General features: G+C 30.9%; 1 protein-coding gene and 1 long non-coding RNA gene across 5 annotated transcripts in view; one reads left to right on the forward strand and one right to left on the reverse strand.

Annotated features, from left to right (window-relative positions):
* The window catches only part of LOC118182338 (uncharacterized), a 315423-nt gene that overhangs the window by 179044 nt on the left and 121366 nt on the right, over positions 1-15013 (forward strand). The window lies entirely within an intron of this gene.
* Positions 1090-15013, reverse strand: part of LOC118182336 (MFS-type transporter SLC18B1-like) — a 102464-nt gene continuing 88540 nt past the window's right edge. For all 4 annotated transcript variants that reach the window (XM_035351669.1, XM_035351670.2, XM_035351671.2 and 1 more), the window contains exons 11-14: positions 14210-14305; positions 10936-11010; positions 4006-4099; positions 1090-1536 (exon numbers count right to left, since the gene is read on the reverse strand). In XM_035351669.1, the coding sequence (XP_035207560.1) occupies positions 1381-1536; positions 4006-4099; positions 10936-11010; positions 14210-14305 (421 nt within the window). In that variant the 3' untranslated portion in view covers positions 1090-1380. The remainder of the gene's footprint in view (positions 1537-4005; positions 4100-10935; positions 11011-14209; positions 14306-15013) is intronic.

Genomic DNA, 15013 nt, shown 5'->3' on the forward strand with positions numbered 1-15013 from the left:
AGCTATCTGATTAATATTGGTAAATAAAGTGTGTTTCGATACTTCATCAAGTGTCGTCGTTATTCACTCTACGAACCCCGTGAATCTACGAAATCTACGAACCCCGTGAAGGAAGAAAATAACGTAACAGTATTAAAAAGTTAAGAAACTTTTATTTCGTGTTAATAAGAAGCTCGTTTTATAAGATAACTATACAGTATTTTAAATCTGTACTTCCTATAGTAAATGCCTGCAATTACTGCCAATATCGCCTATCAAGTACAAATATTATATTAAGACTTTGAAAGAAATATTTTTTTAAATTATGAATTCATTTACAATTAAAAATTATTACTCTTAATTTGTTTTACGATAAAAATAATTTTAGTGTTTTTTTTCCATGATCATAAATGCATTATTCTTCTCATTACCATCACAATGAATAAGAGGAAATATATACCATCTTAACTTTAGAAATTACCTGCGGCAGCTAAAGTGCATGTAAACCAACAAAACGAATACATATAAGCGAAGACATCTGCAAGTAAGATCACTATCATTAGAATATTTTTCGTTTTTAAAATTTCATCTGTAAATTTCACTCCCCCTGAGCTGGTCATTCGTAACTTCCATATGCTAGGAGTGGACAGTATGAAGGAGATTAGCTGCATTCACAGGACTAGAGCCCCCGTTTCTGCGGGGCTTCGTTCAGGCTCGACAGAGACTGTAGCATGAAAATAAGAAATGTCTGTAACATCGTCTTACTTTCTACCTCCATGAACCGTAAGGGTACTCAAGTCTACCTCGGACTGTGTGTTCGCTATATATTAAATAATTATAAGGATGGTCCTTAGGGTGCTTCAGCCTCTCTGGATAGCCTCTGGTGCGAGAAACCATAATAATCATGTATGGGCTAGTAGATGGCACAGGTCTGAGTGGATCTCATTCTGGTGCAAGGGTGCAATGTAAACTTCACTACGTATAGACGAATTTATTCATTCACGTTGGTGATTTTAGACTATACAAAACATAAGTAAAATTTTCATTTAAAATAAAAATGACTATAGGTATCTAAAAAAAAGAAGCAAATGAATACAATTATAAAAAGCGTTAAATTAAAAATCACACTTTATATAAAGTCAGAATATTACAGATTTCACTGTTCTTTCACATGATGATGACAACTGATATAAAACTGGGCCATAAAATATCAATGACTGTGCTATAGAAACATCGAAGTAAGAGATGTTATACAACCTACTGGTTGTCTTATTCCCAATTCCTTCGAGCTTTATATGTCATGGTAAAAATGCTTTGTTTTTCTCAACTAAAATACATGAAAAGTCTGAAATTTAAATAATGTTCCCTGTTTCTAAAGTCACTAGAAAATTTTTGCTGTTTTCACGCATTGTCTTGCTTTATGTAATTACCATTCGGAATATCTTTTGCAGGTTTGTGGCCATTGCAAATAGATACAGGGGATGATGTCGGATTTTCGATCTTCATTTCACGTCGTCTGCAACTCTTGGTAATAATGGATACAATCAAAAGAACAACCTGTAAAAGTAATTTTGCAATTAATATAAGAAAGAAACTAGAAGAAAGTTTAAGTGTGAAATGCCATTCATGTATATGAGAGTGCTTCGAAAATGTTTTATCCTCGCGACCCACATGTATCTAGTTATGTTCTGTAATGTAAGTCAAGGGGATAGTTATTGTAGCTCACAGTTGAAACTTATTGCAATCCGCATATTTATAATTACTCTAAAAAAAGGAGCCGCATCCCCCCCCGAAAAAAAAATAGAAAATGGGAAAAAAAGGAGTTTCAGAGAAGAAAATAATGTACTAATGAATTAATAATAAATCAACACGTATACATAGAAGCCTACGAAGATTAAAGATCAATGCATAATTATGAATTCATTTATATATGCAGGTAAATATATGTAATTATACAATAAGAAAAAGAGTAATCCAAAACTTTTCAGGATCCCCCAAAAATTATCTCGCGATTCACACTTTGAGCATTAAAACATATATAAAATTAACATAAAATTTTCATCTACACCGGATAAATGTAAATTATATTAAGAACTACATAAAAAGGAATACAAGCAGGCCAAATTAATCAGAAATAGTATAAACGTATGTTTTAATTAAATGAAAACTATGCCTTTCAGAATGCTCTAAAATTTAATATATGCCATGTCTATTTTATTTCGGTGCCTTAAAAATACCTTTTATTTTTTTAATCATAAACAGTCGGCTGATAGACTGAGTATTTTGTAGGATAAATTACGGTTTTCAATTTAGAAATTTTTCATGAGAACTTCCTCCATAAAAATAAACTCAGTTTGGTTTAAGCTAAACACTAGTTTGATCTTCTTCTAAGAAGAATTCCGGCAGTAGCCTGCCGGAATAAATCTTTGCATCCGTAAAAACAAATATTTACTGCATAAAATCGAACAAAAATTATTTCATTCAAACTTCTTTCATGAGTTGACGGTATTTTAAATGTAGTAAATTGAGATGACTTACTAATTATTGTCAAAGGTTTTCAATTTCAACTTCCCTGCAGTTAGTTTAAAGAGAATCAATCCCAAGCTTTCATAGATACATTATAAATTAGCTTTGGAAGAAAAGCAGTAATGTAGTTTCGTTTCCTTCGACTCAGAATATTTGCTTATTTATACGTCTGCAATATGCATTGAGGTTCTACTTAGAGTACATTTAATCGGAATACTTAGATTTATTGCATTGTTGGATGCAATAAGTTTGAGAGTCCATAATTTATAATATTCTACAAACTTTGAATCAATTCATCTGCATATAACTCTGATACAGCTAGATGCCTGAACTTAAAACATATGTCAAATGAATCATCGTTCCTTGAAAACTAATATCTGTGCATCTGTTTTCTGATATAACGCTGAAGAAACAATCGAAGAGATTAAGTTGATCGAATGTTATTTGTAAGGAACTGTTGTTAGTAACTATGTAAGTGAAACGTTTCCTTTGGAGCTTGCTTAGATTTACTTAGCAAAATGAAAAGCATTATTTTTATTTACATAATTGCTTAACAGCCTCAGCGACGAATAATGATAAATGCTTCCTGAAATTTTAAAGAATATACTATTTATTTCAATTATATTTAATTGAGAACATCTTAACTTTTATTTATTTAATAGAATGATATCTGTGTACGAGTGCGCCTGCGTACATCCTACTATATTTGGTAATCCTAAAACAGAATTCACAAAAAACCGTACAAAGGTTTCTACGTAAAATACTCATTTTAAGTCCATACTGTATTAAGTTTTGTCTGTATTAATAATTCGATTTCTTTCTAACTAAAGAACTGCATAATTTATGTAAGTCACAGGACTTCTTGGGCTTTCAGAGGACTCATGAGACTAGATCATAGACGTATTAGTCTCGTATGCAGTTTTTCATTCTTTTTATCAAAGGTTTTTTTCCAAGTAGAAATTACTTCTTAAAAAATAAATGCAGTAATGAGCTTATCTGGCTACTTTTTGTGAAAATAAAGAAGTATGTTATTTGTGAGCTAATGCTGATCTTTTAAATTCCATATGCTCCTGAAAGCCCATTTGTGTGTTTAAAAAATGAAAGGATGAATTTTCTAAGCAAGCCAATCTTTGTTTAGATGATGCCTCATTTTTAAAGTACTGACACAAAATATATTTTGGTTACTTAGGTTGGCCTAAAAAACAGTTCAGTAGAAAGGGTATTAAAAATGGTTATTTCCATGCTATAAAAAACTAAAAATATTCATTCTTTTCAGAACAAACACTCTTGTTGTAATTATTAAAACTATATTTCGTGTCAATAATTTTTACAGGAAATTAGTGCAAATAATCTGGTATGGCTTTACAGAAGAATTTTTATCAAAATAACTCATCATAAAAAAGAAGTTTATTTTCTGTTGATTATTTCCTTAGTTGCATTAAATGAATTCACCAAATTATTTTCTTTCATGAAATGTATGCAAAAAGTACTAGTACTTACCAAAATGCTTTCTAGAATTAGGAGAGCCATTGATGCATTCGAAAATCCAAAGGTATCTAAAAGATAACCGCCGATAGAAGGACCAACGAAAGCTCTAAAAAATAGAAAAAAAAATATGCAGAATTAAAATGACGTAGCTCACCTGTATAATTTTCAATAATAATATATACAGATACATGGGTACTTTTTAAAGAAAACATAGTACCAGATACCAAGAATATGTAATTTAGATTTGTACAGTTTAATTCTTTAATTTTTTTAACTCCAATAATCATGTAATTCTCAGACATTTTTGCTTAGTAATCAGTTTTTAGGCTTTTAGTTGAATCTTTTAACAATGGTGGTTCTAAAGAATAGTGTAGTGAAATATATGAATTATTCAGAGATATTTTGATTAGCTTTCAGCCAGATTATGAATATTTATGCGAGTTCTTAGCATATCTACTGTTTGACAACATGTTCGGTAATTAAGGAGAGATGTCTTAGACACTGACGAAAGACTAGACCTATCTAAGCACGTGTTCTGAAGTTTTATGTATTTGGGCGATTCTAGATGCAAAGATTTCTTCTTGTGGAATGTGAGTTTTGAATGTGATATTGCGATAACTGTTATATTCTATCAGAGTACCTACCAGACAATATAAAACTGAATCACTCCAAGAAAAAGATGAAAGGATTATACTTCATGTAGAACTAAGTGCACTGATAACTGAGCGAAATTTTTTAAAGGAATTTACAGTTTTTTTTAAGCAGGTATCTGTGACGTTTTCAGAGACTGACATGACAGGATTTTGTCATGTTGTACGTGTCGAATTTACAATTACTGCTTGAGAAATGGAGCAGTAGAGGTCAATCAAATGAAATTTTGTCCTTTGACCTCTTTTGTCCTTCTTTCCTCACCTCTGACATAAGAAAATCGTGAATCTCATTTACGAGAAATATAAATCAATTTTAAGCCGATGGACGGGCAATATTGCTTTCGTTTCTGTGCTGTTATTTGAAAAGAAATTGTTTTCCAAGAACTAAAAACCTATTAATGCTTATTATCTCTAACATCACTTCCGGTAAAACCAATACATTTGCATTTACTTGAACTACTTTATAATACAAACAAATGACTTTTGAAAATGGAAGAGTTGTCGCAAACTTCCTGTTTTGATTTCGATTCGTGAGTAGAAGCCCATATTGCTGTTTGTCAAGGAATGATTCTGTATTTCAAGGCTATCTCGCACGAGAGGCGATGCCGATTCTGCACAATTTCTCTAATTCTGCTGGAAGGGAATATGAATCGTAAATACTTGTTAATCGGCCGAAACTAATCGTAGAATCTCTCCTTTTGAACGGAGTTTCCCAAACAAAGTTACATTGAAATATTTCAGTACTTTTCACACATTCTTAAAAACTTTATCTATGATAAATCGACAGTTCTGTTTGATTACGACAACTGATGCAAACTTATGTAATTAAAGTATCCATAACCATCGGACAGTCCCCGATTTTAATTATTAGAATTTGGTCTTCCAATTTACATATTTTGATTAAAAAAACGTAAAATTTTAGAAAACGTTAAAAAAAGAAAGCATTTTTTTATTTATTTATTTGAATTTTTCAGCCAAAAAGTAGGGAAAAGTACTGTATATTTTACAAACACAGAAAAAACAGCAACTCAGAAAGCGAATAATATATTAATATTTTGTAAATTTGATAGAAATTATACTGATTTTTCAAGACAATCCTTATTAATATAACTCTTAGAAGTTTCTTAGAAGCTACAACAGCTAGGATATAATTATATAAAAGTTTCATAAACAATTGGCGGGATGCCCACATTAAATGTATACTACTAAAAACTTATTACTGTGTCATGATAAGTTTAATTTACTCTCTTCATACTTATATTTAAAATACATCTGCGAATTTTCAGGTCATTTCAACTTTAAAATTAAAATTTTTGGTATTTCAGGTAAAGAGAAATTACAAACATTTTCATTTTGAGAAAAGCAAAAAGTCGCTTTAAAAACATATTTTACTTTTCTGTACTATATGGAAACATTAAAATAATCCTCTTTTAAAAGTTTATTTTCTTTTCTGTGTGAAAAATTATTGCGTTTCTTTTTGAGTCATTTTAAAACGTTTCTGTGCTTTCTCATGTATTTTTTTCCACTCACATGTGCTATTCTAATCCTCATCCTGATCCAACTTTGATTACTAACTAAATATCTGTTTGTTTTTGATAATAAAACTCCTAAATTAATTTTCAGCTTTTCTTAAATTTTTATATCCGCCAATGAATTTTATAGTAGCATATCATCGCGCGGTCACAACGTTTTTCTTGTAACTGTGTGAAATCACATAAAATATTTACAACGGGAGATACAACAGCCCACAGTATTTGAAATAATTCTTGCAGAGACAATGCGAGTTTTTCTTTCGTTTGTTATATCACTAACCGCTTTATATTCGACAATTTCAAAATTATAGTAATAGAAAATTAGATGACTATTCTTGATTCCTTCTGAAATGAGTCATTCTCTTGTGAGTTTTATGCCTTTCTTTCGGCTTTTGAATAACATGCTTTTATGTTTTAATCTTTTAGTTTAGGGTAACTTTTATAAAAATGATATTTGAAAAATGTATACATCATTTAGAATGTACTTTAGAATCTCTTTCGACAAACTTCAAAATTTCTATTTAAAACTTCTCATTTAAAAAAAAATTGTAGTATAAAGGAGATAATATGAATCAATAACTCAATAAGAAAGAAGGTATGAAAAATATACTAATAGGAAGACCGGAAAGTAATGTCGTTTCTGCGCATATCGACAACAATATGCTAAGGGCAGAAGTGGAAGCAAATCCATGTCAAACACTTTTAACCAACCTTGGTCGACCATCCAAGATCACTTAAAGCAGAATGGAAAAATAAGCAAAGTAGGTGTTTGAGTGCCCCATAATCTTTCCGAAAAGAACAAAGCCAACCTATCCATCACATGCAACGTATTGCTTCAATGGCACCATACAGAACCATTTTTTGATCGTTTGATTAGTGGAGACAAAAAAATAGGTCCTATATGATAATCCAAAACTCAAAAGGCAGTTTTAATAGGGGTTACAAAGGGTTTACATCCCGAAAATGCGCTTCTGCGTGTTTGATGGAGTATTCGCGGAATTGTTCATTTTGAATTGCTGAAACCTGGACAAACTGTTAATGCAGACCTTTATTGTGAACATTTGGATGGAGTGAACCAATCTTTAATCGAAAAATATCAATTGTCAACAGAAAAGGCGTCATTCTGCAACACGACAATGCAAGACCGCACTGTGCAAGAGGAACACTGTAAAAAATTAATGAATTGGGGTGGGAAGTACTGCCATACTCACCCACCATACTCGGCCGATATCGCAGCATTGGATTTCCATTTATTCGGATCCCTACAACATTTTCTTAGCGGCAAAAAATTTGAAAATTTCGATGATGTCTAAAATGTCCTCTCGAGATATTTTACTCAAAACCAATTGATTTTTATCGGTCCGGGATTGAAAATCTGCACATTAGATGGCAAAATGTTGTTGATAACGAGGGTGATTATATTATTGATTAAAAATAAAAACTTGTTAAAAATGTATTCGTTTGAATTTAATGTAAGAAAGCGACATTGCTTTCCGGTCCCCCTATTACATATTTATGGTAAGTTATAGGATCAGTGTTATTAGCATAATCAGAAAATCTATGATGAAGCACTGCAGTATAATATTATTTACAGAACTGAAACTTATAGCAACCTGAAATAAACAAACTCATTATGCGCCATAAATAAGAGTAAATTTCCATTTTTTGCCAAAAACAGTAACATATGGTTATTTATGTTCTGAGTGAGTAACTTAGTAACATCGAGGCAGCTCTTTTCATATAAAGCTAATTCTAATAAAAAAAAATCGACCAATGAAGCAGACACTCAAAGACATCTACTGTACGAGGTTTTTTATTTCACAGTTTATTATTCATGCGAATAAGGCTACTTTTTTTTCATGATAAAATATAAATTTCTTTCTAAATGATGGAATAATAAAAATAATTAATTTAAAAGAAGCTTGGACATGGCCCGTTTTTGGACATAGCGATGCAATGACATTTTTCTGTATCGTCCATGTAGAGCCAGATTTCGGTTCAGCGAATTCGTAAAACTGCATTTTACTTCGTCTGAAGTTACTAATCAAACGAAACACTTAATTTAAACTATTCTGGAAAAATTCAGTTTTAAAATTAGTAATGCGTTTTTTCTCGTTCCCTTTCCAATTTCCTTCATAAAATTAATTCTCATTAATGACACTTCCTTATATGATACGGATGCGAGATCTATGGGATCGTAGTTAGCAGCCACCACAGATCTCTGATCTGAAAGGCAAAAAATCCAATTTTAATGAGAGAAATGAAAAGATAAACAAGCAAGAAAAGAGATTAAAAAAGACAACAGTGTGCAGAATGAATTGTCGCAAGTTGTTGATTGCTTTTAAATAAAAATTCGGTGGAATTTCCCTGAAATATTCTTTGGAAACTTTCACAGTTCTTGTAGCAGAAAAGCTACCCTTTCATAAAAAGTATTAACGATATATGAATATATCTGAAAAGAATGTCAGATATTCAGCCTCAATTAAAAAAAAACTAAAGGGTTGAACGGTTTTTAATTACAGATATTCAAAGCATGTATTCGAAAATAATATTGAATAACGCTATAAAACAGAGGAAACCATATTAAAAGAAAATAATTTTTTTACAATGAACAAAAGGATTTTTCTTCAATATATAGAAGAAATCAGGTGAAAAGTAGTTTTTTCAAAGATGTTATAAGCCTATGTGCAGAAGCGGATGTCCAATCTCGTCATCCCGGAAATCAGCGATCGTGGATCGAAGAAGAAAGAAAATCCGTCGACAGGATGTCAGTTCGTTTTTGCTTCGCTGAGAATTGGTCTGTTTGTATACCATGTTGGCATAAAGTTGAGCAGTTAGAACATCTAAAAGAACTCTTAGACCAGTTTCCGTCTCGTAGCGATGGCTGGTTGCCTAGTAACGGATGTTCGATTTATGCAAGTTGTGACCATAAGACCTTCGCCTGAACGTACCCTAACAAAATCATATATTCCTCATTTCTAATTTTAGGGTAAACTACCAACTCATTTTCAAATACAATTTAATCACGTAGCAACATGGACAATAGAGGCTGGTAAAGTAATTATTAAAAATTTCTAATCTAAGAATTTGACTACATATGTACTATATGTTGTTATCTATCACTTTAAGTTTTGAAGAGCTGGCGATATGTGTTTTACCAACATTAAATCTCTTACGTACGCAATTTTTAGAAAACGATTTTGCGAATATTGATGCTTTCCATTTTGAACATCTGATTTTAACCTTTTTGACTCTGAAAAGATAATTACGAGGTATAATTCGTAACACAATTTTGCTTTACAGAGGTAGAAAATTTAACCAAAGGAGAAAGCTACAAGTTTCGGGAGAAATATTTAGCACTAATACATTAAGTGGATTAACAATAAAAAAAATCAAGTTACAAGATGCAATTCAAATTTATCCAATGGAGAAAATTTTTATTTATAAATATTTATTTATCTATAGAACCTAGTATGAGACCTAAATGTAAAAAAACAAGCATGGGAATTAGCATAAACTTACGGCATGCAAAACACTATTTCTAGTTTGACTAATAGACTGCCAAGTAATATTAAAAAAGTTTTAACTGGAGTTCTAAATAAGATAAAAACGAATTTTCTAAACAGAAACAAATCTAAACAGAAAAAAAAAATAATAAGACTGTAAGGTTATTGTTTAAATGAACCAGTTACTTCTTAAGAACATTATTTTATCCAGCACGTGCATGCTACGTTTAGTCCTAGCCAACTTCAATAGTTGTAATTCTTCGGCTTTGCGTTATTTCGCTGCTGACAAATTGATTTTGATGTTTCAGTTAGAATTACTGAGTCAAAGTATATTGTGTTGTTTTGGACTACTATTTTACGTTTAAATTAAATTTGACTATTCCTTTAGTTGAATCACCGTGAGCCGTAGCTGATATTGTTAGCGCAAGAATGGGCATTTATGTTCTAAGTTCTGTTAAATAAAAAAGCTTATTTAAATATTTCCCTGACTTTGCAGTTACTTTCAAACATAGCGATAATTAGCTTCAAGTCTGTTACGGTTTCGGACTAATTAATTTTTACCAGTTCAAGTAAATCCTCATAAGACGCTTTTCCTGTTTTTTGAATACTAAACGAACAATGAAAAATCCATATTTTGACCCAAATCGGCATTTTTAAAAGTGTTCAACTCTTTTAAACTTTACGATGTAAATTTAAATTCTGGAAGATGAACCTTTTGATGGATTAAATTTTCTCAGTTAAATTATCCTCATACATTTTGAACTCTAAACGGAATCTGGAATATAGATTAGCACATACGCGAATGTCCTGAAATACAGTCAATTCTTTCTCGTCGTCAGAACATATTTGCATACTTCCATCTACCTCTGCAGCGAACTGCATCCTCTTTAATTCTGATTGGCTTCCGGAAATTAGCATTTTCCTCTCCGTGCTTAACTTTTGGAAGTGAGTGTATATAGAAAATTCATTAGTATTTATAGTCAGTCGTAGATTAGCATTTTATAAGGAACTGCAGAGAATGTTTTATTGAGCTGTTATAAAATATTATAATTATCGGAAACAAATATTAAATCCTAATTTTGTGTAGATGGGATTCTTAGCAATTTTATTGCATCACAAATATACAATATATCAATACAAATATAAGAAATCAGTTTGGATGGATTTTTTACTGTGATAGAAACTAAAACATTCCTTTTGATACCAATACTAATTACATTCAAAACAGTAACATAAAGAATTCATTTGACTCACCCTAAGGACTGGGAAGATGCAATCATCGAAGATATTAGGCCATATGTGCTTAAGTCAGGTGGTAACCCTCTTTTGCTAAAATAAATTAATAAAATATTTAAAAATCATATGATTTTCATAAAATTTTGATAATGACAAACAGACAATTTACTAATTTTTCGCTCCGGATATTTGATATTAGTTATTTATTATTAACCTGATATGTAATATTAATTTTATGTGGAACAATGCCAATGAAATAAAGATTAGCTTGATAAGTAACGCAATGATATGTTATAGTTTTCTACTTTAGCGTTTTAGGTTTACTTTTAACTAACGTGAACTGAGGCAAAAAATAAATAAAGTATACTTTTGTTATTTCTTTCTACTTAAAAAGACTTCAGAGTTGTTGAAATAGGCAACTCCAATAATATCTGACTATGCAAGTAAGGAAAAAATATGTCCGTTAGCTTATTGAAAGAGACAAATGTAGGTATTATTTGTTTTAAGAGCAATATTAATTTAAGGATCGCATTAGGCTGTGCAATACACACGTCTTATTAAATATTTAAAAAACAACAAAAAATCTACATATATTACTTTCATTCATCTTACAGGTAAGGAACAATTCTTTACAGATCGAATAAATTTTTGTTTGCGTTATGCTCGTTGTTTTAATTAAGATTCTTAAGGAACACGCACTTTTCAGGTGAAACTCAGTTCAAGCACAATTATCGGACCCCAAAAAACTCAATAATCGGAATTCTAAATAAAAATCTGGAAGTTTTGTTAATGAAATGTTTACATTAAAAAATATCTAAAGAGTTTAAAAAAACGCCTTGTAGTGGAAACGTTTCGAAAAAGAAAAATTTTGGATTGTGAACTTGATGCTCAACGTGAATTGCTGCTGGATGGCTGCTTCATGGGTGTGTTTCAGTAAAGAAATACTTATAAAACTGAATTTTTTTTGGCCTGAAAATGTCTTTGTTTTTCATTTTTATATGAGCAAAAACAGTTCTATAATGAATAAATCGCAAAGTGTCAAATAACAAAAAGTTTTTGCTTCCCTTTTCTTACAAAAATACTTCATATCTTAATCTAGTAAAACTGACAGTAATTGATTCCATTGATATTTTACTAAACCCAACTAAGAATTTCACTTAAAAATTTTATAAGTGATTTGATAAAAATTAGCTTGATAAAAAGACAAAAATAGGACATTAGTTAATTGTACATTTTATCATGATGACAGGGTAGCTTTGAATTTTTCTATTTTGTATGTTTCCCAAACGTTACTGAAGACAGTATGAACTAATAACTAAATTTACATTACCCTGCATAAATACTGGTATTACTATGCACAGTACTTCAAAAGACTGAATTATTACGGTTAATCTAAAATTCCCTATTCTTGTCCAGGAAATTAATTAAATATGGTAAGTTTTCAGACTACAGCAGGTTGAGTAACACCTTTCAGTAAATATATATATGAAACATGAAAGTTTTATGTGAGCCACGTAAAAGTAGGTAATCTGTCCACGTGCATTTGTGATTTAATAAGAGCAAATCTAGCTGACAACCCAAAGGTCTTCTTTTCGAATCTGGACTAAGACTGTAAGGATCTTAAGTTTTACTAACGTTTATTTTATTTTAAATCTTTACTATCACTTCTTATTTTCTACTTCCGGCCAGAATTAAAAGCTTTAACTTATTTATGCAAATTTGTCTGGCGAACGCCAAGTACTTAAGTTGTGGCTTTTTGCCAAGCAAGAGAGAGGAAGGAGTTAGTCGAAGCAGGCCGCTTGCCTTAGCAGTTTTACTCGGTTGCTGGTTGCCTTCCAAGCCAGAGGTTTAATCCTCTTGATAATTTTAAACGTATTGTAGTGTTAACAGTTCTCTGTACTACATACGGCTTCCTGTTAATATACGGCCAATCTTCCACGTAGGCCCTTGTTTATTATTCCAAAGTTAAGTTAGAGTTTAGTTAATATTTTTATATTCTTACGTTCAGACCACAAGTGGTTGGTCTCTGTATTCCGAAGTCCGGAAATTATTGTAAAGAGTGAAAAATAAAGGGTTTCATATACCCTTCCTGTGTATCTTGTCTACTTCCCACATTTATTGAACATAGCTTTAGTAAGCTCCCTGTTCCGAGTCAGGTCTTTGCATGTTCCCAAAGCAAGTAAGGAGAAACACTGAACCTGATAAGACGAGGTCAAATTTTCTTAAATACCTCATTTTAAGCTCCATTTTCAAAAAATTAGCTCAACTATTACTCGATTATATTTCCCATTAAAAGCAACCAGATAGTGAAACTAAAATGCTTCCATTCTTTCCTTCCATTTAAATTTACCCAAGATATCTATAATAATAATAATAAAATGGGGCCGCATACACATGTTACTAAAGAGAATTATGTATGTTATACGTTTAGATGCGAATTTCTAAAAAATACCTTTTTATCAGTCACAAACTTAGAAAGAAACATAGGTTTGAAGTTGAATTTACTGAAACGTTGAAATTTGAAATCTTTTATCTCATGAAATTAAAATTTTATACGCCTCTAAAATTTGTATTTTTTCACAACTAATAAATTTCTTTATGTCAGAGAATTTTGATCCTTTTAGGCTCAGTTTTGCATATTACAGACCACTTGCTTACTCTTTTCCCCAAAGGAATCAAAAGAAAAAAGTTAATGTAAAGTAGGTAATGTAAATGTTACCTATTAGCGGAACATTCTTCTCAAATGACCTGTTTAAAACTTTAATTTGCTATATTTTTACTAAAAGATGTCACACGAGGAAAATTATCATTTTAAAAGATTACCTTACTTGATTCATCTTTTAAGTATTAATAAACATGTGTATACGGCCAACCTAGTCGAGAGATATAGGCGTGCTATCTTTCTAAAACAATTTGTGAAATAATGCAGGTGAAGCTCGCTATAACAGCCTCTTGCGACCTAAGGAATAGGACGTTATAATAAGTGGCAGTTATAATGAAAGTGTTCTTAATTAACTCTTATTAGATGGAAAACTTTTTCAATATTAAATTTACAATTTATTGAATATTTTATAAGTATTATTGTTTGCTGAAATTTGTATCAATAATATTCATTATATTAAATTAATATTCAATTAGTGTAGTATAAGTAATATTACCATTATCGCTATTTTATAATAATTTAAAGCAGTTAAACAACGAGCTTTATAGAGCGTTATCATATTGTTTGATTTCAGTTTCGTATTTCATAGAATGGATTTGTGAAACGAAAGACTGACTGTTGAATACTTACATGGTATCTTGTAACGTTCCCGTGAAAGCACATACGAGCTTAGCCCCTAGTCCAAAGCCCAGAAGAGTTAGAGATGTAATGACGAGTGCAAGATTTCTGTAAGACAGACAAACAATAAAGACTTGGAAAAAAAAAAAAAAAGAGTTCCAGTAAGCTAAACTAAATATTTGTCAAACTTCAAATGACTCTCTTCAAAATTAAATCCTTGCAGTAATTTAAAAACAAAAGGTAACGTCAAAGGTAATTTGTCATAAAAATGCATAATGCAAAGAAGCTGTTAAAGTAATAGAGAAGATACATAGACTTTGGAATGACCTCTCATGTGCAATAGTAAATTGAGCCAACAATCTTTAGGTCTCTCATTTGAGTCAGGACAGGAGTGCATCCTATTTTCCTAGCTACTTCGCTTCTAGCTTCATCGTCAGCTGTATAAAGTTAACAGTTTATTCTATGCAAATTACAATATGTCTCGATATTATTTGTAATTAAAAAATGCATTTATCATTCAAAACTCAAAGAAGCACTCGTTAAGTAGCACCCTGTTTTTGTGAAAGGTAGTTTGAGAGCAAAAGTTGCTTGATAGAAATCCAACTACAGCTAGTTATGAAAGCGGCAGAAATTTTATTAATAAATCTACTTTTACAAAATTACTTGAATCTAGTTCCAATCCTACCTTAATACGCCTTTAAAAGTTTATCATTGCTTTATACAAGTTCTTTTTTAACTCATTTGTCCTTAACACATGTCATAAACAGCAGGTTAAATCGGAAATTATTTCTTCTAAATTTTAAATTTCTAAAACAT

This window comes from Stegodyphus dumicola, chromosome X2 (assembly GCF_044657685.1).
Source record: "Stegodyphus dumicola isolate Sdum_Otavi_A_Nest chromosome X2, ASM4465768v1".
NCBI lineage: Eukaryota > Metazoa > Arthropoda > Arachnida > Araneae > Eresidae > Stegodyphus > Stegodyphus dumicola.